The sequence below is a fragment of the Protopterus annectens genome, chromosome 3.part1 (assembly GCF_019279795.1).
Source record: "Protopterus annectens isolate FY-2018-M chromosome 3.part1, PAN1.0, whole genome shotgun sequence".
Lineage (NCBI taxonomy): Eukaryota > Metazoa > Chordata > Ceratodontiformes > Protopteridae > Protopterus > Protopterus annectens.
This window is the reverse complement of record NC_056732.1, coordinates 1,375,327,259-1,375,355,060: the sequence shown is the minus strand read 5'-3', so window position 1 is coordinate 1,375,355,060 and position 27,802 is coordinate 1,375,327,259. Positions and strand designations below refer to the sequence as shown.

Here is a 27,802-nt window from a genome sequence, read left to right as displayed (position 1 = left end):
TGTTGATGAAGGATGTCTTGAAATGGTCCACAAAATGCAAATGAGCACCCAAGCATGTCTCTTTATGGTTATACCAGTGCCCACAGCTCTAGACGTGCCTTCTGTGGCATTGGAAATGAAACACACTGAGAAATTAGATAAGGCATGGACAGTATCCAGCTGTAAGTCAATAGATTTTTTTCTCCTCACAAGACAGGGAATCAGAGAGATATACGGAAAGCTCCTTGGTCAAACCTTTCTCTGAAAGCACAAAACATGTGCCAGGTAGTTCATCACCCTGATAGCAAAGGTCACTGAAGCGTAGACTTGCTTCCCAAGTCTGTCCAATGCCCAAGACTCACTTTTGGTGGGGGTGGACAGTGGAACTCTCTTCTGCCAGTTCCTTCTTGGTAGCCGTCGCCACCACCACAAAAATCAACAACCACACCCTTGCTCCATTAAGGACAGTCTTTTTGTGATTCTAAGAACTTGTCAGACTTGCGGGGAATTGGCCCAGCCACATCCGGTTCCTTCCATGTCCATTTTGGTATTAAGTTTACCATCTCATTAACAGAAGGAACCCCCCCCCCCCAAGAAGCAGAGGAGTTAGGCCCAAAAGCTTCAAGAAATACAGACTCTTCTTGGAAAAGGACTTCACAGAACTACCCCCCTTCTATCTAAGTAATTCTAAAATCTCTCTGAATGAGACATCCTCATGAAAGGATATTGCAGACCCTTCCCCCTCAATGAAATCAGTATCTTCAGTTAGTGACTTGTCTGGGGAGTCAATGTGCCTCCTTTTGCACCTGTGTTTCCGACAAATCTTACTGGTGGGATGGTCCAGAGAAGACTCAAAAGCTGATGGGGGGTCCTCAACAAGGACAGACTCAAGGCTTTTGGAAACTGGCTCTCATGATGGGATAGAATGAGCAGGCTCAGGATCCAGAGAAATCCTGTGGGGGAGGGATGGATCTGAGCCAGAGATGTCTGCTCACTGGAATAAGGGAGCACTCTCCTGAAAGCCTCAAATGCAAAGTCGTAGACAGAACTGGAGACCCTTACAGCAAGGGCCACAGCTCCTAAGGAAGACTGGTATCGGGGAACTATCTGACTCTGCTTCAAGGCCGATGCTGGAGCTGAACTAATGCCAAAGCAAAGAGAGAGAGAAGAATGGCTCCAACGATCTCGGCACCAAACCATCTCCTGTTTCCAATACAGACAACTCAACCTAGAGATTTGGTAGGATTAGAGACACTGCTGGAGTTAAAGGAGTCTATGTCTTCAGATCTGACATAGTCGGGGGGGTACTCCGATCCAAAAGCTCCAATCGAGCAGGACAGGAGCAATAACCTGAGCAGGGGAAGTAGTTAGTCCCCCACCTCCGATGGAGGCCAAGCCAGAAAGACCTTCAGCTGGACTTGGGTTCTGAGAAACTTCATCACCCTATCCAAGTCAACCTCAGAAAGACTCCTGGAGGATATAAATGAGAGGAGAGAGGAAGTTATGGAAGAAGGTCAAAGCCTGGATCTGAGGTTTTCGAAATTTTGGGAGCCAGGGAAGGTGAGAGATCTGGGGATTGGTTCTTTGGCTTTTTCCTTCGTTCTTTCTTTTTCCTTAGCTTTCTCGTGGCTCTTAGCATGATCAGCTGGTTTCTGTATCAAAAGAGGAAGCAAAGAAATTTACCAAGGGACATTTTCCCATGAGGCAGGGAGAACCCACTTAAGAAAGAACATTTTCTTCTTGTCAAAAAAGGGCCCTGTGTCCAAAGTCCAAATTTGGTAGCTTATGAATGAAGCCACACACTTTTTTTTAAAACATGACAGTTTTCCAAACATCCTAGAAGCAGCTATCATATCCTATAACACCAAAAAGTAAAGATGCAAACTGTCAACAAATACACAAACAACAGCTGGCAATACAGTCACAGTATCACCAAGTCAAACAACTAACTGCTAAACAAAAAAGAATAGATAAGGAAAGAGGTGCACCAACAGGAGACAAAGAGGTTAAAGGTAATAAACCCAACACCCTAAAGAAGAAAAATATAAACATTTTTTTTTGTTGCGTAAAGGGAGATCAAAGACGCTGGAGATAAATTCTGCACCATAGAGGAGGAGGAAAAAGTGATAGTTATGCCTAAAAATCACACTTATCTCCAATAAATGAGCCCAAGTACAAAGGATCCCATCTGCAGCAATCAATCGGCAAACAAGACCTGAGGTATATTTCTGTTTACAGGGGATTATGTGTAAGGAGAGGAGCCTGAGAACTGGATGAAATTGGATCAGAATCAGATCCAAAAATCCATCTGTTGAGGAGTGGATAAAAAGACAACTTCAAATCTTACTGCTACAGCCTTTGTTTCACTTTCATTTTATACCCTGAAAATACATGAAACAGTGTTAAAATACTCCACTACATCCTAATCTCAGATTCAGGGATTTGTCAAGTACAATATAGCATCATCTGCAAACAAAGCTATTTTTCGTGGCTACCACAACACTTTCTTATCTGAATTTACAAATCCCTTATTTTTTAGCTGAAGGTTAAAAATATATTGCAGACAATAGGGGGGAAAGAGGGCATCAATTGGCTATCTCTATAGATCCCAAGTTATAAAATTTGTGGGTTACCTCTCTGGATGTTGATTTATAACTACAGAGGTTCCAAGTGATCAGGTCTGCCTCTCCTGTTTCATATTTATTTTGCAGATATCCAAACCAATATCTTAGAAGTGTGGTCGTCCAAATTTGCTGATGACTGCAAACTGGGCACTGTTATCCACTTATCCAATGATACAAAACAGCTGTACTTTTCTACTGTTCACAGCTATCACAAACCATACTGCTGGACTCCTAGAAGTCAGTAGTAGGTGCTCTAACCTTCATTGTTTACTTCATCAAATCTTTATTACTGGAATGCCTTTACCTGGGCTTACTTTTGGTTGCTTTTAAGTAACTGCAGCTGGTGCCAACCTCTGCAGCCAGGGTAATGACTGGCATTATTCACAGGGTGCCATATTTTCCCTCATGTGCAAAAACTGCATTAACTTACTATTTGACAAAGGACCACTGACCACATATAAGGAATCAGTACTGATTGTTTAGCATCATATGCCCATCATTCCAGACACTGCAAAAACTTTAGTCAACCATCTCCACAAACTCAACCTTTTTATTTAACTGATACGGGGCTGCTAGAGACGTCCAACAGTCACTTAAAAAGGCAACTTGTTCTGCTGCACAGTGTCCAGCTACCTCTCTCAGCTACACATCTCACAACTTTAGCTACTACTCTCAGTTGAACAACTCACCTCTTTAGCTACTTTTAAGTATTCATTTGACGGTTTTAGTAATCTCTAAATGACTTTACAGATGTTAAGAAAAACAAACCTGGTTGTGTCAGTCAAGTTTCCAAAACACCAATAAACTGCAAACTTCATCTTCGGGCTTAGGAACATATGTTTACAACCGGAATGTGTTCATTCACCTTAAGGTTATGAACCAAGTGGGTGGAACCCACTACCTCAGTGACACAAGAAGTGTGGTTCTACACCTTTGTTTAAGCACAACTTAGATCTGTTTTCTAGCAAGCATTTGAAATGGGCCTACTACATCTTACTGACACCAGATTGGTCCAATCCTAACTGCTCACCTACAAATGTAAAATAATTAACAGCTGAAGTACATAAAGTATCTAAAACAAATGTACTTGAAGTTTACAGGTTTTGAGTAAAACGCAAATAACCCCCATCTACTATCATTATTTCAATATTTATACTCCAGACTCACTGCAACTTGGAAAACATTAACTAACACACACACACACACACACACACACACACACACACACACACACACACACACACACACACACACACACACACACACAAAAATGTCCTGCTCTTTCTCCAAAATGTTGTGATCTTGGACAGCATAAAGGTTGGGAGGCGGGGCAAAATAATATATTATAAGAAGAGTGCTGTGAATATGTTTGGTGTGATTGCAGCCACACCATCTGACAATCTAATGTTGCTACTCTGTCTTTGGTTCCCTTGTAACTCATTCATCTTCCTCCTAGTCAGATTGAGAACTAAGTGCCATCATAATGCACATCCCTGCTATTTTTTTGCCAACTCCTGTACCCAAACATCTTAAACCTGAGAACTTAATGGTCCAATTCTAACAAGCTGGCTTTCTTCTCAATACCAAAACCTGTATATTTCATAAGGTGCTCAGTCACCCTCACCTACTCCCTTTTCCAGTTTCACACACAGTGTTAGAGTTTGTGAATATAAGGTTGAAATTAATTCTGCTACAAATATATGAAAGATAAAGAATAAAATAAAAAGTTTGCTCTAATGTAGGAATATAGCTTAGCAATTTAAAAATGGCATTCATATTGTATGACATAACTCTGGCTGAAATAAGTGCAAAACAAATAAGATCTATTAATGAACACAATATATTTCCTGAACATTTTGTTTCCTTTCAGACTTCTGACAATGGACATGTTTTTATAGTATGTATTTTCCTCAAGATACATGTTTGTCACAGTATTAAGAAACGCTTGATGTAATTCCTCATAGATAAATGGACATGGCTTTTTATAGAATCATCAGAAAAATGCCTAGAAAAGCAATTTTGGAAAGCAAGTATTATATGCTTTTCTCATGTTTGCAGAACAGTTTACAAATATCCATTACCATACAGGAACAGCAGCAGAACAGCTTGTACAGAAGTTTCCTTTCAGATTTCTGTTAATGGCATCCTCACATCAGCAAAAGTGCTTACAAGTAAATCACAAAAGGACAATAAAAGTCTACCAAGAGGAAAAAACAAAATCTATGTGCATGACTAGAACTGTATATAACAGTATTAATTCAGATATGTTGGAGGTATTTTGGTAGAAACACACTTGTTACGAGGTATTGTATGGAGAAAGGAAAGTCATCATCTATACTGTTTGTGAAGGAAAAAACTTTGCACATATATGCTAAAAACTGACAGAAAGAGTACGTGTTGTTTGTTATAAAAATACGTTATCTGTAACTGTGCTTATAGCTGCAAAATATATCTCTTTATCAGTGTGCAATTTGAAAGGCTTGGTGCTTTAAACAGACTACAGATGGAGTCATGCAAAGCTCTGTCTCTCTGATTCAGCAGTAAACAGCACAGCAAGACTGTGTGTCTTAAGAAGACTTTGGATCCAGCACAGCACAGCAGCACACATTAAAATACATTTTTCACAAAGCTCCTGCTGTACTTTTTCAGGTCTTCACCAAGAGTGCTGTTGCAGAAGGAGTGGAAGATTACCCTCATTACATGTTGATCCCTTCAAGACACAAAAGCAAATAGAGCTCCTCCCTTCCTCCTGTTCCCTTCAGGAACTGGGTCATTATTTGAACCTCGATTGACAACATCAGAGGTAGACATACTAACCTTCTACTAACTGGTAAGAATCTCTTACTTAAAGATTGCTATGATACTACCACTCTGGCGGCACACAGAGATAAAGCTTTGACTATGATGCAGTTAAGGGGGGCTTGATTGGTGCCTTGGGCAACTGAAGAACCAGTAGAAGGGATGGGCTCACTTATGGGCACCTACTGTGTCTATCCCTGGTAGACATTGGGGAAGGCATATTGGTATGCACGCCTAATGAAGGGTACAAGTTAAAGACATTGCTGAGTTGCTGCAGAGGTGGGGTGATAAGCACATCTCCACTGCACTCCTACCCCCTAGGCATACCACTAGGTCTAATGGGGGGGACATAAGAACCCACACAGACATGCCAGACTCCAGGATGCCTAGTTCCCAGACCAGCCCCAACAACACCAGAGTACTTCTGGGGAAGGTAAGCAGACAGCCAGTAGACCAGACATGGGCAGGTACCAGGGGTGCTAGGCCTGTACCATGAATAGTAGAGGGACCAAAAAAGAGAATATCATACCAGAGCAAGACTTAAACCACAGAAAATAGCATCAAAGTAATGCAGATTTACTGCTACATTTTCTGTATCATCTGGTACATTTGTTAGAGAGTTTAATTTGCATATAAAACAAGAGTAATACTAAAAGTGATATTAACAAAGTCTCGTCTTGTATGATGCTTTTTTATAAATAGGAAGCATGAAGACTTTGTTCAAATTTCTAATACAAATTTTGTTAAATGCAATGTTTTGACTCATTATGAAAAAGTTAATTACTGACCTACTTGAGTATATAAAGATAAGTCAGTTTTTCTTATTCAGAACATAGGATCATAGGAAGTTACTAGGCTAATGGCCCTATGGCCCTTACAAGTCTAGCCAAGTTCTTACCCTTATTTTCACGATCAGCACCTATTGCCCCTGTTCAAGAGAGACACAGGTGGAACCCCCAGGGTGAAGTTACGGTCACCCATCCAATCATCCAGATTGCGTTTGAAGAGGGCCAATGAGGTGCTCTATTTCACATGAAGTGGGAGTCGGTTCTAAAGGTGTGGTAACCTCTGGGAGACAAATCTGTCCCTCCAGCAGGTTGTATTAATGTCACATATCAGGTTAAGGTCTCTACAGTGAGCAACCCCTGTACCATTTGACTTTCAGATATGAAGCATTTCCAATAATACAGGGTCAGAGATTGCCTTGTATGCAAAGCAGAGATCACCTCTAAGTAGTCTGTATGAAACAAAATAAAGTGATTTCAGATGATCCTCATAGGGCAGATGGTGAAGACCTTGAAATTTTCCTTGTGAGGAACCTTTGCGATTTCTCCAACTGCTGCAGGTGCTTAGAAAGGTACATACCAAAAGGGGTATTGTACTCAATTACTGGACTGATGAGGGAAGAGTACATGGAGGTTATAACTTCTTTTTTTCTGGAGGTAATGCCCTTACTTATGAGATGAGCAATACAGAATGCGAATACCCTTTTTACCACTGTGGAGACATGGTGGTCACAGGTAAGGTTGCTGTCAACTTGTGTGCCCAGGTCTCTCACCACTGACTGCGTACTTAGGGTGTTGCTACTGGAGTGGTAGTTTGCAACAACATCACTCTTTCTGAAAGGAATGATAACTTTTTTGCATTGAGTTTAAGGCCATGACTTTGGTACCAATCATTTGTTTATGTAAGACCCTCTTGTAGGATGTTGACATTATCTGGAGATATGACCACTCCCAGTTTATAGTCATTAGTAAACTTTTGTCAGCCACAGACCTTAGTTTTTGCTTGTACTTCAGAGAAATAGATTTCAAACAGCAGAGGTCCTAGGACTGATCCCTGTGGAATGCCACTGGTTACAGGTCTGCTGTTGGAGGTGGAGTCCCCTATTTTGACTATATGAGTTCCATCAGTGAGCTAGTTAGCAACCATCTAATAATACAAGGGTTGGTGCCTAGTTGGGTGAGTTTGTCAATGATACCCGAGCTGGGGATAGTGCCAAATGCCTTGGCTAAGTCCAGGTAGGTTGTATGCACAGATTTCCCTTCAAGACCTTGGTGACTGTCTCGAAGAAGTCCACCAGGTTTAACAGGCATGATCGCCCTTTGACAAATCCAAACTGAGAAGGGTCAAGTGTTCGGAGATTACCTATATCTTTGTTGATAAGGTCCATGATGATTCACTCCAGCTGGTACAAAGCTGGTGCTTAGACTGACTTAAGAGTGTACCTAATGGTGTTGCTAATTCATGTTGGAGCCCATGTAGGGTGCAGCCTGGGATGTTATCAGGTTCCATAGATGCTGTGTTTTTGGCCTTAGAGAAGGCATTTACAACCTGCTCTTTACAGATACAAGATAGGGGACAGGCAGTAGGGATGTCTTGGGGTACACATGTGGCGGAGACAGGGGAGTGAAGGTTTCACAGAATCTGTCAGCCAACAGGTTAGCTATGTTCACATGCTCAGTATATGTGGTATCATTAACTACCAGTTCTGCACAAATCTGAGCCTTTCTTTTTCGGTTACGATGTAACTATAGAATGCCTTGTTGTTATCCTTTGTTGAGGAAGCTAATTTGGACGTAGTTTGCTTTAGATGACTTCACAAGAAGTCTTATTTGCTAGTTTAAGCTGAGAAAGGAGTGTTTCCAGTTTAGGAGGGCTCGTTCCCTCTTACTCTTAGCGATTTCTTCCTCTTATTGCAAAGCCTATTAATGACAGTTGTCCACAAGGCAGGTTTGCTCTTTCTTGTGGAGCTTGTTTTGGCCCTATCAGGTATGGCCAAGTCAATGCAGATATACAGGTGTTTGTATAAAGCACTGATGTAGAGCTTGACATAGTTATCAGTTCCACTGAAGGTAGGCAGTGCAATGAAGCTATTTATGCCATTCCTTAAGAGGTTACAATCTGCTTTGGAGAAGTTTTTCACTTTAGTTGTTGCTGGGGGGTTAGGTGTGATAGTTACTTTGAACGAGATGGATTTGTGGTCAGATCTCACCAGGGAGAACCTCACAGTGGGGGTGCTACAGTGGTCCACCATATTGGTGAGCACCAGATCCAGATGTTGGCACCCCTTGCGGGGGTGTCAACCAGCTGGTCCAGGGCACCGGAGTTAACGACGTCAAGTAACTTTTGGGAAAATGAGTGCAGGCACGAGTAATTTACCAGTCAACGGATGGGTAGTTAAAGTCATCCAAAACCATGGTGTTTGGATGCATCTTGATAGACTTAAGTAGAGCCAAATAGACAGAGTGGGTGTCCTGATTCAAGGAGGGGGTCCTGTAGCTGGCAATGACTTGAATAGGTGGCCTACCAACAGTTAATTGCACCCGAAGTGTCTCCAGGGAGTCAAACTGTTTCACCAATCTGGAGGTGTATTTATCTTTAATGAATATTGATACACCACCTCCTTTAGTTTTCATACCTTCAGTTTGAGGTCTGAATGTGTGGAAGGAGGTGGAAGCCAGTATGGCTGTGGTGCTCTCCACAGCACTGAAGCAGGTCTCTGTGACTACACAAATGTCTGCGCCTTCCAAGGTGAGGGCAGCTTCGTGTTATGACTCCTAGCATTTACCAGCATAACCTTTAGGTTGTTTTTAGATGGAGTTTTTACATTAGGAATTTTGTTCTTGAGACAATGCCTAAAAAAGGCAGTATGGGGGTAGAGAAAGCCTTAACCAGTACCCAAAATCCTATGGGTGACAAATGAAGACCATCTCCAGCAAAGCATCGAGGTCTGTTGACCATGTCATCCCAGGCTGAGAGATAGTGGATCCCCTTAGAATGGCACCAGAAGCTAAGCCAATTACTGAAGTAAATCATTTTCTGTTTGTACTGAGGCATCATCCTAACTGAAGGTAAAATGCTGCTTAAGGCTAGGAACATACCTGCCTGAGACACACAGTCCGAGAGCTCAGTCATGTGTCTCTTCATATAATCCAGAGGGTTACATCTCAAGTCGTTCGCACCAACATGGACTATGACGGAGTATCTGTTGTTGAGAGTCTTGAGTGCATGTATGGCATGGTGTATCCTGGCACCTGTCAGACAGCTGACCGTGACCTTTTCCTTATCCAGCCTGGTGAGAGGAACATTAGTGTGTCTCATGATGGAATCACCTATGACTGGTATGTTTGATTTTGTGTTTTACCTTAAGGGTTCGACTGGTGAGACACTGGTGAGTGAGCTACTGTATGTAATGTGCTCTGCAGAGAAAGTATTATGTGAGCATCCTTGTGTTTGGAAGGTCTCTGGTGTTTAGGTATGTTTCTGGTGAGAACCTCCGCATACATAGGTATGTGCAATGTGGGTTTGGGTGTAGTAGGAGGTGAGGTGTGCATGCTGGCAATCCACTCATTGTCACATGTACTGCCTGATGTGTGAGAGAACATGGATTCAAGGTTCTTAATATAGTTGCATCTCTCACACATTGTGTTTGTGTTGACTAGGGGGAGAGGGGTTATCAGTGAACACGAGACCATTGCTTTACTGCCTCAGGATGCCCATGTCAACAAAGCTGGGTGGAGAAACTGTAGAAAATTGTCCAGCCATAGTGATAGGTAAATCTATATGATCAGGAAAATGGGTCACACTTTGGTGTGGCTAGCGGGTGAGAGGTGTGTTGGTACCTCTGAGGCTAGGCTTAGTGTTCCACCTCTCTCTGAGCTCTAGTCCAATCACACTCGATTAGATGGGACCCAGACAGCACTCCCCTCACACAAGGGTGCAGAAGGGCCTTAACAACAAACTTGTACAGTGTCTCTTACAGATATTCAAGAAAATATCTTATTCCAATATATAGGGCATTTAGTGATTTAGTGACAACTACCTCTGGGAATGTTTGGTGTTAACAAAAAGTACTAGAGAATCATCAGACAACATATGTAAAAGATTCTATAGGAATGAGAAGCGTACTAATTGGGTCTCTGACAGAGTAGCTGATGCATGGAACAGACTACCAAATTACACAAGTACTAGTTTAGATATTTTTAAGAATAGCTTGGATACTTATGAGAACAAGTGTTTTGGAATATTGGCAAGCTAGAAGGGCATCAATGCTTGTGTTTGAAATACTTGTATGTATGTATGTAAAGGTGGTTTGAAGTTGATGCTCAGATGTTACAAAACAGACCCAGAAATAGCAAACTTAGAACTGTGAAGTGTTACAGCTGAACTAGTACAGTAAAATATGACCAGAAAATAGTTCAGACAATTCAAACAGACAGTGGAATGCAAATACAAATTAAAAGTGCAGTATTAAAGCAAAAAAAGCATTTATATTTAGTTGGAAGCAACGGATGCCTCAGATATATCAAACAGTCTAGATTCAGTCTAAATCTAGCTTCTGTCACAAAAGGCAGAAGTACTAGAAATGCAAAGTGCATAACATCACAATCACAACAGCAGAAGGCAGTTTAAATAATGCAGCAGTTCACCAGCAAATCTAAACACAGACGGGTATAGGCTATACTCTCCCGCCACAAGAGTCTAGACCACAAACCTTCCCAATGTAAAACTGGTTTTGGAGAACAAGACACTCCAGAATAACAGACAGAATAGGCCTACAACCAGCAATTTCCAGTCAGAAGGGTGTAGGCTATCCTCTCCTGCCACAAGAGTTTAGACCACAAATCCTCCTAACGTAAAATAAGTGGTTTGGAACCAAAGTGCTTACACCACAATAAATACACTTAGAATAACAGGCACAATAAGCCTTCACCAGTAATTTCCAGCTTAGAAGGGTGTAGGCCGCACTCTCCTGTCACAAGAGTCTAGACCACAACCCTCCCAATGTAAAGTAACTGTTTGGAGCCTAAGTGCTTAAACCAGAACTAAGACGTTTTCAGAATAACAGACACAATCAGCCTTCAACCAGCAATTCCTAGCTTAGAAGGGTGTAGGCTATACTCTCCTGCCACAACAGCCTAAATCACAACCTTTCCAATGTAAAGTAACTGGTTTGCAGCCCAAGTGCTAAAACCAGAACTAAGACATGGGCCCAAATCAGGAATATTCTTATGTGGCAGACAACAAACTTATTCCAATGGATACCAGTGTTAAGGGTTTAGGGATAACTATAAATAACCAGCTTAATAAAGTAACAACCATGTATCTTTAATCTTGCATAAATGCTATGGGATAATAAAGAGCATTCTAAGAACTATTAATAGCAGGGTAGCAAGGTGATGATGTTAAACTTATTACCCTTATTAGGCCACATGTAAATTATGATGGGCAGCACGTTTATTCCAAATCTTGTGTTTATTACACTTAAAAGACTCCAGAAAAAGTTTACAATGCAGACTACTAGCTGTTGAGGTTTGCCTTACAAGGCCAAACATAAGACATTAAATTTGCATTCAGTTATATATACATCAATAAGAGGAAACATTCAGTGGTATATAGACTGATGAGAAGGGGCATTCTTATTTTCAAGCGTCTCAGTAATAACAATAGGTCATCAGTGTTTGGTGTTGCACGTACTGACCAATGTGTCAATACTATGGATAGGAATTTACTTATTATTTTTAATTCCAGGTACATATTTTTTCAAACACCTTTACTGAATTATTACTTGTGACACAGGCAAATTTACATTCATATAAAAGTAATCAAACTGTATTAACATAACCAATACACTTCACATATATTGCTGTACATTCTATAACCTAAGCAATATTACATAAATTATTCAATTCCTGCCTTTTTTTAAACAAGAAACACTTTTATTAAACCATCACTTACTACATCATCAATCATACATTTATATAAATGAAAACAAACCACACAGACACAATCCTAGTCACAAGCATTTTACATCACAAACCATACCAACACACTCCCAGTTGCAAACATTAGACATCACGTATAATCTACCCAGTCTTTATCACTCAAACACTACATAGCTCATTTAAGTCCTGCCACCTTTTAGACCTCATATTGGTCAAATTGATGGTTACTTTCTCTCGCGTTAAGAAAAATAGCTCTGCGTGCAGTGGGGACGGGTTCTGGAAATCACATCAGAACATCTTCCAATCTTGTTTTTGAGACAGGTTTACATAACTAGGTTGGTAAGTTAGTTTCTGATACAAAACTTTATGGAGGCGAACTCCTACGTAGCCTCATCTGAGGTTTTTCAGTTTGCTGTAACCATTACTTTACATTGAATATTTAACGAAATATATATTACAAATATTCTTGCTTTAGCATTAGTATTCAAGTTAACTTTTACCTTATTTTAACATTACATCTAAATGTGCATATCTTTCAGTAATAAGAAATTGAACAGAAATAAACTAAGCAAAGAAGAAGGAAAAATCTACAAATGTACTTTTATGACCCTTGTTCATCTTGATAACTGAAACACAACAGATGACGTGAACAGAATTGCCCTCTCACTCTCAAAAAAAGTACAGTAATGCATCAAAATGAGAACCAAAGTAAGGCTTTCCAGACTACACTTACCATATTGGTGTGTTAAGCCTAGTAATAAGCTTTGACAGGGCCTGCCTGCGATTTGGATCCGATAATAAGCCCATTTTCTTGTACTGCTTTCTGGCAAAGAAAAAAATAAATAAAATGGTGAAAAATGCAGTCACACTCAAAAGCAAATCGCATTACAAAACATACTTTCATGGAACCAAACCAAACCAAACCAAAGCACATTACAAAACTTTCTTTCAAGGAACGAAACATTAACAATTAACATTTTTTTTGCACCTAGGCACATTCATACTTTTAACTCCTGACATTCCAGAGAAGCATCACTGGCATGAAACAATCTAGGATTACTTTGGGGGAGGACTCAAAGCTGAAAATCTAGATGAATAGATGGTTGGTTCAGTTCTGTAGAAATAGAGTAACAAATGGAATATATAAACATTTATTTATTTATTTATTTCATTTGCAGTTTGTTTTCCAGGATAGTCCATTGGGCCAAAAGGAGCCTATTTTCAATGGAGTCCTGGGGAGAAAAGCTCCAGAAAAATACAAGTATATAGTACAGAAAACGCACAAATCCATAGTATACATTTTAAGTAAATGTTATATACATGGTACAGAATAAGTAGAAATCATAGCACACATTTCAAATACAGGTTACATAAAGAAAAAAAAAAGATTTTCATTTACAAAGTTAAGCAGTATTGTGTTCAGTTTTTTTTTTTTGAGGAAAATGCCATTTTTACTCGGTCAAGTATACCACCAGGGATGTAGGAATTTAGTATGCAATAAGTAACAAATAAGTTTGGAAAGTTAGGAAGAAAGTCTGGTCAGAATTAGGTTGGGTGGGAGCAAGAGCATATCCATTGTGAAGTAAAGTGAGAGTGCAGTGAAGTTTTGAACAAGAACAGACTGTTGGTGGTGCGGATGGAGGAAGGGAGAGAGTTCCAGAGGCGTGCTAGAGAGGAGGACATCATGTGATTCCCAACTGGACGTGTTGGTTTAAGCAATTTAATTAGGTTTTGGGAATTGGATCTTAGGAGTCTATCTGCTTTATGCATTTCAAAAGGTATTGGCTAGGGAGGGGAAGAGAGATGGGTTATGAATGAGGTTGTGTGCTTGGATGAGCTGGGTATATGTGGAAAAAGTTTTGTAATTCTAGCCAATTTAGTTGGTGAAGGGAATTACAGTGGTGGGAAGAGGCTCTATGACCTGCTGCAAATTTGGATATTTTGTTATAACAAGATGAGAGTTTTGTTTTGAGTGAAGATCAGCCATGCTGGTTAGGATAGACACACCATATAAACAGGGATGGAATGATATGTATTGTCTAATGTAGTCCTGGTGGTGGGGGAGATAAAACGATTGTGACGGTAAAGCATACCTAGTTTTTTGTATTTTTTTTTTATATTTGCTTGTAGATGCTTGTCAAATTTTAGTTGATTGTCAATAACAACTCCTATTAGTTTTGTGTCAGAGACTAGTTCAAGGGGGTATTATTTTTGTTGGTAATTACGAAGGGTTGTTTGTCTAGGGAAGACGTTTTGGAGGCATTGAATAGCATACATTTTATTTTGGTTGCATTAAGGGCTAGATGGTTGTCTAACATCAACTGTTCAGTGAAAGAGAATGTGGCTTGTGTTAGATTGTAGAGAGTTGTGATGGAAGGGGAGAAACAAATTATATTAGAATCATCGGCAAATTGAATGAGACTGGAGTTTGGAATGGCTTGGTAGATGTCATTTATGAATATGTTGAATAATAGGTACCTAGACTGGAACCTTGGGGGGACGCCTGTGGATGTATTGAGGAAGGGTGAGGTAGCTTTTTTCCATTTAACTGCTTGTTGCCTGTTTGTGAGCTAGCTTGAGAACCACTGGGTAGAGGAAGGGGATAGGTTAAGTTTAGAGAGTTTGGTAAGAAGCAGGTTGTGGGAAATGGTGTCAAATGCCTTAGAGAGGTCAAGGAAACGAGGGGATATGAAGTGGCCAGAGTCGTGGGCTTTGATTGTTTCTAGGAAGGAGAGGAGGGTAGTGGATGTACTATGACCTGGTCTAAAGCCATGCTGTGTGGAGGTAAGTAGCTGATTATTAATGAAATAGGGTTTAAGAGTTGTTGTTGGACACACATTTCAAGAAATAGGGGATAGGATGGCGATAGGGTGAAAGTTTGGGTATGTCATTGTTACTGCCACCTTTGTGGAGAGGAATAATAAAGGCCTTTTTCCAAAGCTGGGGGACCTGGCATTCTAAGATAGACCAACTGATTAGTATGGTGATAGGGAGGGCAATTGCTTCAGCAGCTACTTTTAGGAAATAGGAGGGGATTTTGTCAAGGGCATTGGAGCCAGGTTTTAATTTTTGGAGAAGTTTTTTTTTTTTTTTTATATGGTAGATATGAAGATGGGATTAAATGAAAAAGGAGGGGGTTGGGGGTATGGAATTAGGGGAGGAAGGGGTGGGAGCACTCTTAGGAGGAGATACAGAGGTATTGGTGAAGGATAATGTTAGCTTGTTGATGGAGTCAATGAAAAAGGAGTTAAATTGGGTTGCTAAGTCCATGTCAGATGCATCTGGTTACAGCCAGGGTTTTCTGTTTTTCCAGGGTTAAGGAGGGATGAGATTCCTTTCCAAAATAGTTTGGGATTGGTATTGTGGTTAGTTTGGAGGGTAGAAAAATATACTTTTCGGTCAGAGGCAATGAGTGTTTTGACTTTGTGTAGCTGTTTTATACTCAGTGAGGGTAATGGAGGTTTTATTTTTTTAGTATCGTGCCCATGCTTTATTGCGAAGTGGCATGCTAACAAAAGTGTTTTTAGTTAACCAGAGTATAGGGTTGCTTTTTAATGTATTTAGTTTTTAAGGGGCAAGGGAGTTGAGTAGGTTTATGAAAGTAGTGTTAAAGCAGGAAAGACCATTATCTACGGGAAGGGTTTTTAATGGGTTCCAGTTGGTCTTTTTTAGTGCGTTTATGAAAGTTTCAGGATTGAAGGTTTTTTAGCAGCAAGGGGACATATAGTTGTGAGTTAGTTGCACAGAAGAGGGGAGACAGCAAGCAAAACTGGGGAAATGGTCAGCTAATGGATCTGGGAGAATACCACTGTCTGAGATATAGTGAGGATGAGATAATAGAATCCAGTCTACTGTACTTCCAGTAGTGGAGTACTTTGAAGGTCTTGTAGTGGTATTGATTCATTGCGTGAAATTAATATTGAGTGAGTTAGTGGGAGATTAATGTCACCCAGGATTATTGTTTCACTAGTGATATTAGAGGAGACCCAGGACAGAATGTCTTCAAGACATGAAACATTATCACCAGGGGGCTATAGAGGGAGAGGATGAATGAGTTTATGTTGGTTTAAGTGGAGTGGAGCTGGTATTGTCTCTGCCTTACCAAACGTGGGGAAGGGTTTGATATATGGGGTCACTAGCAGGGATCCAAGAGTATAAGAGTGGTACCCCGCCCCCCTTATTTGTTTGTGTTTGATCATTTCTTAAAATGCGGTAGTTTGGTGGTCATTCTGATGCTCATATATCCCTTGGCTTGACTGCATCTCTGTTCTGCCCAGACAGAAGGCATCACAGGTGAGACAGCTTGCTAAGTAAACTATGGCTTTACTTTTACAATTATATGCTTCAGGGCAGGATATACTGCATGGGGGGTTGGCCACTATACATATGGTCCTTCGTGAATATATTTACATGCATCACACTTTGCTTCAGATAGGGAGAAAATGTCAAAGTCTGTTCTTTCTTCTTTTCAAAAATACCTTTCAATTCTTGCCTGTGATGTAGTCAAATCTAGGGCTTGTTCCTAAAATCTTAGTGTTGGCATCTCTTAATTATTGCATTCTTCCATTTTTTACTAATATTTTCCATTACTTCTTGACAAAAGGCGGCCACGGTGGTGCAGTGGTTAGCGTTGTCGCCTCACAGCAAGAGGTTTTCCATTTGTTCGATATTTTGATGTTTAGATATTATCGGGACGATGAAATAGCGTTCACTATTTTCATCGTACGATAATATAATATAGACGCCTTTCTTAGTACTACCATCTCAACTTTACCTCACTTCAACCACATAAACACCTTCTATCAATAATTATACTACAATCTTCTGAATATCTTTTCAGATTTTTTTATAATTGTGTGTGCATTGTTTAATGTTACTGATTTCCAACATCCATTCTATATCCTTTCTTTCAAACAAAGCTCACATATATTGTCACTACAGAAACCTTTTCTCCATTAATTTAAACTAAACTCAGTGAGCTGTTATTTCTGTCCATCATTTATTTCTTTATAAAATATTTCCCTATTCCATTCAACCCTGGTACCACTGTTTTTAAAATGTGCAATACTTGAATATTAATTTCTTTTTCCAGAAAATTTAATGAACTTTCCTTTAATGCTTTTAAATTCAAGTTTTGATTAAAAATAATTCTTCTTTTGCAGAGCTCTTTTTATACAGCCATCACTTCTATAATCTTATGCTTCTAACATTTCTCTTGCAGTTCAAACTTATCTCCTTTTAAATTTCATTTAAATAAACGTTTTTGATTCCAAGTCGGCTTTCTTCATAAAGCCTTGCTTCTTCTTGCAAAAACAGGACTCATTTGACTCAAATTGTATGTAGATTTTGCACATTTGTTTTGACATCTGTTCTTATTTATTTTTATACTTTCCCTTTTTCATTCTCACATATATTTTATACTTCTTTTTAAAACTCTTCCACCACTCCATACATTTTATATAAAACTCTTCCATCATTATAAAAATCAGCCCCCAATATACTTATTTCATATTCTAGCATCTTTTTGTTCATGATTTTTCCTATTAATGTTTTAATGTCATTAATCATCACAAATCCCCCTTTTTCCCCCCATTTTCTACATGGGGTCAGGGTGTTGTGTTAACTATTGCCATCTCTCTACATTCAATGCTACACTCCTGCCTTCTTTGAAACTCATGCCTGACCATCTCAGATCTTCTCTCGCACAATCCATCCACCCACCCTCTTTGCTGGACACCCTCATTTCCTCTTACCTTCTTCTTGTCTGTCCTAAATCTTCTTCATCAGACTGTCTTCTGCTTTTCTGCACATGTGCCCGAACCACTGCAATCTGTTCTCTTTGATCTTTTCTGCAAATGCAGCTACTTTGCCTTCTGCTCTAATGTCCTCATTTTTTCATCTGTCCCACAGTATGCATCACACCACCCATCTCAGGCAATTCTTTCCCATCACCTCTAGCTTCCTCATCTGCTCTACCTTTACTGCCCAGGTTTCTGTACCATATAGTAGTACTTGTCGCACCACTGTTTTGTACACCTTAAATTTTCTGTTTCTTTATCATTCTTCCGTTATACACTACACCTGACAGTCTGTGCCACTTGGCTGCAGCCCCTCTGATTCTAGCTTTGACCTCTTCCTTCAGACTTCACCTCTCCTCAACCACCCCTCCCAGATACTTGAAGTTATTAACCTGTTCCACTGCCTTCCTTCTATTTCAATTCTCAGCTTCTGATTTCTTGAATTTGCTGTCATTACCATGGTCTTATGTCTACTTAGTTTCATCCCAATGTGCCTTCAGTTTTACATTCCATTCTCCTATATTTTGTTGAAGTTCTTGCTCAGAGTCTGCCTGTAGTGCCAAACTGTCTGCATACAGCAACTCTGTTGTTCTGTCCTCTCCGGCCTGTTTGTTAATGTAGTCCATCACCAGTATGAACAGCAGTGGGCTCAGAAATGAACCCTGATGTACACCCACTCCTACTGGAAATCCCTCTGTGAGACCGAACACTGTTCGTACTTGAGTCATTGGTTCTTTGTACATAGCCTGCACTAATTCTACCAGTGTTTCAGGGATCTCAAACCACCACAGTACTGCCCAAATCAGCTTTCTTGGGACCTAGTCACATGGTTACTCAAAGTCTAGGAATTCCCAGTTGGACTCTTTCCTCATTTCTAGCTTCTTCACAAGTATCTGTCTAACTGCAGACATTGAGTCGGTGGTGATATATCCTGATCTGAAACCAAACTTCTCATTTCCAATCTTAATTTCTACTACTCTGCATATTCATTTATCAATCACAGTCCCCAAAACTTTCATGCAATGCGACAGGAGTTTGATACCTCTGTACTGCCCATGGTTGTGAATGTCCTCTTTGTTCTTGCACACTGGCACGAGTATGCTTATTCTCCAGTCATATGGGCTGCACCTTTCTCTTCCCATTGCCATGAGTACCCACAGAAGCCATTTCTCCCCTATCTCACACAGCATCTTTATCATATCTGCTGTGACCTTATGAGTCTGCTGATTTCCTGACTTCATTTTCCTTAGTGCTATTCTTACTTCTTCTAGGGTGGGCTCCTCTTCTTTTCTCATCGTAGGCTGTGTCTGGGCCAGTACAGCTTCTGTGGGGGCTTCTTTATTTAGAAGCTGTTGGAAGTACTCCTTCCTTTGATGTCCTGTTTTCCGGTGAGCAAGATATTGCTGGCACCACTTATGAAGAGTGTCTGACTATCTTCTTTATCTTTCTGTCTTTGCCTTGCAACCGGATATAGTTTCTTTGTTTCACTTACTCAGTCACTTTCCAGAAGATGGTAGAGTGCCTCCAATGCCCTAGTCTTTGGTACTGCAACTCGTTTCTTAGCTTCTTTGTTAACCAATCAGCATGCCTGCCTAGCCGGGTCTGTCTTTTCTATCCAACACTTTTTCCTGCACTCCTTTCTTTTGATGACTTCCTGGACTTCTGCATTCCACCACCAGATTTCCTTATGTACCTTATTTCCTTACCTGGCTCAGCCACGTATCTGTTCTGTAGTCCTCACACATGCTGTTTTGAGGCACTGTCATTCTTCTTCGATTCCAGCTATTGCCTCTTCTTCTTGGGGTGTTACAGCCCTGAGTAATTCCTTGAACTGTTGCACTTTCTCTCCAGTCAACTTTCAGGTCTTACCCTGGTCTCTGTTGACGTTAGAGCCTTCTCTGATCACTGCTTGCAGCTTACTGTGGCAACCAGTGGTTTATGCTGTGGGCCAACTGTTTCACTGGTAATGACTTTGTAATCACTGATTCTACCCAGCACCCTTTCATTACTAGGAGGAAGTCTACCTGAATTGCATGTTGGCCATTCTTGTTTGTGATCTTATGACCGCCTCTTTTTCTGAACCATGTGTTGGCTACTATCAAGCCATTTAACAAAAAGAAGTCTAGAATGGTCTCTCGTTGTGGGCCCAGGCAGTCCTCATATCTTGTTCTGTCCTGATGTATGCATTCAAGTCACCCATTTTCAACACCAATTCATGTTGTCCTGCTTTATCTAGTAGGTCTTGCAACTGCTGTATGAATGCACTCTTTTCCGCACTATCACAACCCTGCAGTGGGGCACAGACTGAAATTATGCATACTGCCCTATCATTACAATGAAGTCCGATTGCCATGAGTATATCAGTAATTCTGATGACATCACTTAATGTCTTCTGAAGCCTCTCTCAACACAGTTCCAACACCATTTCTAGCCTGTCCTCCTCCTGAGTAGTAGACTCTGGATACCAAGTCAACTGTCTTCCATCTTGTCTCTTGGATACATAGGATGTCCAGCCTCCTCCATACCATCATGTCATCCACTTCTAAGCTCCAGCCTGTCAGTGACCCTACATTCAGTGTTAGCAATTCTTAGTTCATGTTTGGCAGGTTGATTCGTTTTACATTCAGCTTTCACTCAAGAGAGCTATCCCAAGTAACCCAGGCTGGGCAAAGGGTCACCAGATGGACAGTAGCTTACTGACCAAGGGCTGCTGGGCTTTATGGCAGGCATGCACTGGCCAGCAGGGGCACATGCATCCTCCCACCATTAGCATGGGTCCCTGGCGGGTCTACTTCAGTAGACCAACCGCTCACTTACCCGACACCCAGTTGCCTGAGATGACAAGACTGATGCCTTCAGAAGACCATCTGTAAGACTGACCATTCACGCAAGGTAAGTAATTGCTTGGCCATCCCAATAAAATTAACTAAAGTAAGTAAAATTAAACCCACCGATGTAGGACGCTTCACCTCAGACACCACTCTATGTGGGGGGCTTCGCCCCCACACACCCCTAACTAAATACACCAACTCCGAGAACACACTACCATGGGGGTAAGGGGTAAAGTTCAACAGGATGGCCAAGCAGTTACTTACCTCGTGTAAAACATCAGTCTTCTGGATGTCGGTCTTCTGAAAGTGTCGGTCTTGTCGTCTTCGCCAACTGGGTGTCGGGTAAGTGAGCTGTCGGTCGACTGAAGTAGAACCATCCCAGGCGTAGGTCAGAGTAGGGCAGGTCCTCAACCCACTTATCACCGGTAACTTACCCATGCCCATTTAGCAACATTAGTCAATATAACTGAATCATCTATAGCCATATTTTACACCAAGTGGCTAGCCTTACCATGATGCTTAGTCTGGGATTCGTGTTCTCCTATCTTGAGGATGCTGCGCATCACAGTAGATGTTCAAAGTGGTTGATCTATGCAACTCTTCCCTCTACAGAGTACCATGCGGAGTCTGTGCTGCTGATCACAACTCCATTAATTGGCGAGTTTATTTATTTATTTAACATTTGTTTACTGGGAAAGTCCGACTTGGAACAATGCCAATTTTCAGAGGAGACCCAGGGAGAAACGCTCCAGATGTGTGTCTTCATAAAGTAAATAAGCAGAAACCAGGACTAGCTGTACAGGCTAAAACACACACTTTTTTATTTTGTTAGCGCTTTCGGAAAATCCAGTGACTCTCCTTCCTCAGAAAACAATGAATGCTTGCCATTTCCAATAAATAGCACATCTTAGTACGTGAATTAAACAATCAAATAATTAGGAACCATTAAGTAGTTCCTTTAAAGGCAAAACAGATTGAAATAGTTATTATAATGATTAATACAAATTAATAACTTTAAAAATACAACACAACCCATATAGCAAAAACATCAATGCTATAAAAAAGTTAAAATGAAACTTAAATCTTAAAATACACTAAAGACACCAACACTAAAATTCTACTAAAAGGCATAAAATGCATCAAAATGTAGAACATCAAATTAGCTTAAGCTAAATCCTTTAAATACTAGGCAATATTTGTATATTAGCAATATATGAAAATGTACCTACTAACATATTTTCCTACCTTTTCAAAGCCAGCTTCTTAAGACAACATTTAATGGACACGGTCTCATTGAGACCAGGCAATAAATATGATGCAGTCAAAATCTGCCATCTCAATTCTTCGATTTCGAGGTTAATCTGCCAAGGGCCACCCCTATCATCCTTATGAATCTGGGTTAGAACCGAAAATTTAAAAGAATGGCCAGGATGAACATTAATGTGCCTAGCTAAGGCATTCATAAGGTCAGATTTAGTAATCGCGTAACAGTGCTCATATATGCTTTGTTTGAGCTTTCGCTCAGTTTTGCCAATATAAAAGGCATTACAGTCCTGGCATAGAGCACAATAAACTATTCCCATGGAATCACAGGAAAAATGACCCTGAATTTTAAACTGAACCCCCCTAATGCTAAACTGATAGGCTAGGTTCAAATGCTTACATTGATGACAACACCCACACCTTACCATTCCTTTGGGCCTGCAACTCTTACTTTTATTCGTACAATGCAGTAAAGATTTCAGATTCAACCCACGTCTAAAAGTAATAGTGGGTTGATCACCTAAAATCTTAGCTAAAAGAGGGTCTTCCATTAGTAAAACCCAATTCTTTGCCAAAGTAGCCCTAATAAAGGAATGGTCAAGGTCGTAGGTACAAAAAAACCTAATAGGATTTTCGTCTTGATTTTTGTTTCTTAAAACCTCAAGTGGGCAACCTAATTCATCCGGTTCATACACTTCAAGTGAGACGGCTAACAATAAGGGTTTGTAAAACCCACTTTGCCGTTTATTAATGACCTCCATCTCTAGAGATTGAACAAGTGACAAGGGGTATCCCCTCTTAATAAACATTCCTTGCAGCAATTTACATTCATTCAAAAAGTCAGCTTCCTCAGAAACCATCCTAGCCGCCCTAACAAGCTGCCCCTTCACGACCCCCCTCTTTTGATGGTAAGGATGGCAACTTGAAAAGTGTAAAAAGGCATTGGAGTAGGTGGGTTTCCTAAAAATACAACTTTTAAACTTTTTGTTGACATAATCTTTTTGGATAAGAATGTCAAGAAAGCTGATAGAATCCAGCCCAATACTGTACGTAAATTCCAAAAAGTCAGTTAAGCTAGAAATAGACACAATAAAATCCTTGAGGACATCCTGTGGTCCTTTCCAAAGAAAGAACACGTCGTCCTGATACCTAGTGTACCAGGCGACATTTTGCTTACAGAGGGGGTCATCAAATAACTTGGTGGTCTCCCATTGGGCCATGATGCAATTGGCAAAACTGCCACCACAAGGAGAGCCCATTGCTACCCCTGATTTCTGAACAAAAAATTCCCCTTCAAACATCATAAAGTTATTGGTAAGAACCAATTCAAGAAGAGTTTCAACCACATAAATAGTGTTGTTGTTAACATTTCTAGCATACAGGAAATCTCTAACCCACTCCAAGCCTAAATTGTGAGGGATCACTGTATAGAGATCCCTCACGTCAACAGTCAAAAAGATGTAATCATCTCTAAACTGAAAATTACTGAAGGCTCTTAAAAAGCCCCACGAATCCTTACAAATCTGACCTTCTTTCTCAATCAGGGGCTTGAGAATACCATCTATGTATTTAGCATATCCGTACGTGATGGACCCTCGCCCGTCTACAATTGGTCTAAAAGGGGGGTCGGAGAGGCGCTTGTGGATCTTAGGAATCCCAAAAAAGGAGGCTATTCTAGGAGCTGGCATGGAAAGAAATGCAAATAAGTCAACGTCAATAGCAGCTTCTATAAACAGGTCATCTAAAACTTGTTTAATTTTAGCATATGCTGTGTGGAGTTCATTACGACTAATCCTTTGATAGGCCGGGTTTTCTAAATGTGCTAGCATAGATAAAACATAAGTATTGTGATCCATGCAAACTAACCCACCCCCTTTATCCGGCTTCATCATTCTTATTTTACAATCCCTTAAAAGCCTGATAAAGTCCCGTTCATTGTTCTTTATATTGAGCCCTCCTTTCCTTGTTCTACCCCCTTCCTGACAGAAGGTACGGAAGTCCAATTCACAAATTTTTTCATATGCTAGAAGAGCCGGGTGCAAGGGAGGGTTATACGTACTAGATACCAGTTAATAAAAAAAAAAAAAAAAAAAAAAAATCTTGTTTTCCCACCTTACTGAACTAGAATAGTCCAGTCTTCAGAGTTTGCTGATCTCTGGGCTTTGTCTTGGTTCCTGTGCTATTCCATATCCTTATTTGGATAAATGGTTTCCAGCCAGAAACTTGTAGTCTATTGGCCATTTTGGGTCAATTCCTAGCTCTTTTCAGCCCCTGTATAAAAGCCAGCTTTAAGCTTTTTTAAGCTTGTATTCAACTCAGCACAGCTCCTCGTGGTGTACTGCAGAGTTCAGCAGCAGAGAGCAAAAAAGAGTTTTTTTTTCCTGATTTAATTTTTTTTTCTTTTTTTTTTGATTATTTTGCTTAGCTTACTGCTTTTTCGCCCTGTTTATACAGCTCTGCATTCTATTTAAACTGTTTTTGTGTTGATTAACTGTTTTGCACTTTTAAAAAGTTATTTGTTCATTTATAGCATTTACTGTCTGTTTTTCTTCTGTTTTCTGCAAAAAGAAAAACAAAAACAAAAAAATCTTGTTTTCCGCCTTACTGAACTAGAATAGTCCAGTCTTCAGAGTTTGCTGACCTCTGGGCTTTGTCTTGGTTCCTGTGCTATTCCATATCCTTATTTGGATAAACTTTGTTCACCAGTGGGAGTGGGGATCACTGCCTGTTTGTCCCTAGAGGAGTGGTTCCAGACAGAAACTTGTAGTCTATTGGCCATCAGCCCCTGTAATAAAGCCTATTCAACTCAGCACAGCTCCTCGTGGTGTCCTGCAGAGTTCTACAAGCAGCAGAGAGCAAAAGAGTGACTTTTTCCTGATTTAAGTATTTTTCTGGCTTTTTGATTATTTACTGCTTAGCGACTGCATTTTGTTTATACAGCTCTGCATTCTATTTAAACTGTTTTGTGTTGATTAACTGTTTTGCACTTTTAAAAGTTATTTGTTGCTTAATTTTACCTGTAGTCTAACACACTCAAGTAAAAGCATTTATAGCATTTACTGTCTGTTTTTCCTCTGTTTTCTGTAAAAAATCTTGTTTTCCCACCTTACTGAACTAGAATAGTCCAGTCTTCAGAGTTTGCTGATCTCTGGGCTTTGGCTTGGTTCCTGTGCTATTCCATATCCTTATTTGGATAAAGGGAAGCTTCTTTGTTCACCAGTGGGAGTGGGGAGCACTGAGCAGCCTATTTGTCCCTAGAGCAGTGGTTCCAGCCAGAAACTTGTAGTCTATTGGCCATTTTGGGTCAATTCCTAGGTATTTTCAACTCCTTAAACAAGGTTAAACTATTTCTAAGTCTGCTCTTCAATTTTTCCCTTAGAACTTCTCTACTTGCAATCTAAACAGTCTATTCTCTATCTCAATAGCTCAGCACTTGCTCCTAAAGCATTTTTATATAGGTAAAGTACTTGTATACTAAACAAAGTACTACATTAGCCTAGAATCTTGAGTACCCATTTCCCTATAGGTCCCAGTTACACAGCAAACTTTTTCACTTTTTCTAGCATGAAGGGTCAGTTGCTCCTCTCCTGTTCAGCTGGTGAATCTGGGCATCTTGAACAATTGCCTCATGTACACAGACAACCCACTCCTTCTCCCACAAAACACAAATACATGTGAGAGATGCAACTATATAGCCAAACTGGAGGCTGAGCTCTCTCAACTCAGGACTGGCAAGACCAGACAGGAGGAAACCCAGTCTCACATAGAACTATCACAACTGCAAAACAAACACATAAACACACAAAGACAGGAGGCACTGATCAAAAATCTACCAAAACTACAGAGGCCTCCAAAGCAGACACCCAAGCAACTGCCACCTCAAGACATAAGACATGCAACACATAGTTCTCAAAGTCAGTGTGCTAAACAGTCACAGCCCTTAAGGCCAAACACAATGCCAGACACACTTGTTATAGGTGACTCCATAGTCAGACACACTGACGTCCCACTCACCAGACTGAACAAGGAAAAGATCACAGTTAGCTGCCTGTCAGGCGCTAGAATCCGCCACATAACACAAGCACTCAGGTCACTCCACAGCAAGTACAAGTATGACTCAGTCATTGTCCATGCTCCCTGGACTACATGAAAAGGAGCTCTCAGATTATGTAGCCCAGTGACCCTGAGCAGTATCCTACCCTCACCAAGAATGATGCCACAATACAGAGACAAAATGATCAGCTTTAATAATTGGCTTAATTACTGGTGTCATTCTAATCCAATGTCTGTCTGCCTGGGATGACATGCGGATTGCCACGCTGCTGCCAAGGGACGGCTTGCACCTGTCACCCTGGGCTTCCGGATATTGGCAAAGGCTCTTGCCACCCCCATAGTGCCTTTTTAGGCAAGGCTCAAATGATAAACCTAGAAAACAAAATGGAGAAAAACTAAGGGTAATACTGCTCAATGCCAGAAGTCTAAACCTCAAGATGCACGCTCGAAGCCCTCCTCAGTATGGAGAACATCGATGTTTGTGCTGTGTCTGAAACCTGGTTCAAGCCTCCTGAGAGCACCCCAGCACTATCAGGTTATAGCTCATATCATATCCATATTCATAAAGGATACCACACCTCCAGGTTAGTGGCAATGCGAAGCATCGGAGACCATCCAGGTGCAATTAACCATAGGTAAAACTGCCCTACAGTTTGTAACATGCTACAGACCACCTTCTCAAACTCAGGAAACCCACACAGCCTTCCTGAAGACACTGGAGAGTATAAATGTCTCTCCAAACACCATCATATGGGTGACTTCAACTACCCAAACATAGACTGGGAACATTACTCAAGCCCCAACACAAAGGTTCCTTGAGTTCATAAACTCAAATGCTATGGAACAACTAGTCACCATTCCCACAAGAGGAGAAAATATACTAGACCTGATCATCACAAACATGGGGACAAAATGCTCCACACCGAAGTATATCCCTCATTGGTGAGATCAGACCATAAATTAATCTCACTGGAGATCCACATCCAGCAAAAGACCACAGTGAAGAACTAAGCAAACTTCACGAGCCAGTGGAAACCACAACAAACCCTTACAAATGCCTTCTCGAGCACCTCCAGGAATGTATGGATCAAGCAATCCCTAATAAAATCAAGACCTTTTAGTCTGGTGGACTCCAGCCATAAACAAACTCTACAACAAGAGGAGAAAGCTACTACATGACAGAGCAAAATCCCTAAATGGGAAGGCATCTCTGATCAATACTAGCAAAAAATCACTCATAAAATCATCCAAGGCCAACTTTGAGAGAAAAAAATGACACAAAAGACAATCATAAAGCCTTCTTTAGCTATGTTAGAAACCTGGGTGGAAACTCCCAGATATGCTCAGAATTAGTCCAAAATGATAAAAAATCACTGAACCCACAGACATTGCCAACATACTGGCAGACAGGTTCAGTGCAAAGGAGAAATATCTATCCCACCAGAGTCTAGCCTCCCAAACATCTCAGATGCCCAGGTGAGAGCTGCTCTGCAAAAACACAGCATCAATGGGAGGCTGTGTGCTACACAAACTCAATGAGGAACTAAACCCACACATAAGGCTGCTGTTTAATCTTAGCCTTACTACAGGATCATTGCCAAAGAATGGCATACGGCAACTGTGGTCCCACTCCACAAAGGCGGTGCTTCGCCTTGTCTGCAAAGCTATGGAGAGGATCATAATGGAACTCATAAATAAAGACATTGGGGACCTACAGACACTGGATC

At 40.6% G+C, this 27,802-nt stretch overlaps 1 protein-coding gene across 1 annotated transcript in view; it reads right to left on the bottom strand.

Moving 5' to 3' along the window:
- Nucleotides 1-27,802, bottom strand: part of GPAA1 (glycosylphosphatidylinositol anchor attachment 1) — a 1,710,146-nt gene that overhangs the window by 1,642,426 nt on the left and 39,918 nt on the right. The window contains exon 2 of the mRNA XM_044067413.1: nucleotides 12,864-12,953. Coding sequence (XP_043923348.1) covers nucleotides 12,864-12,937 — 74 coding nt within the window. The 5' untranslated portion in view covers nucleotides 12,938-12,953. The remainder of the gene's footprint in view (nucleotides 1-12,863; nucleotides 12,954-27,802) is intronic.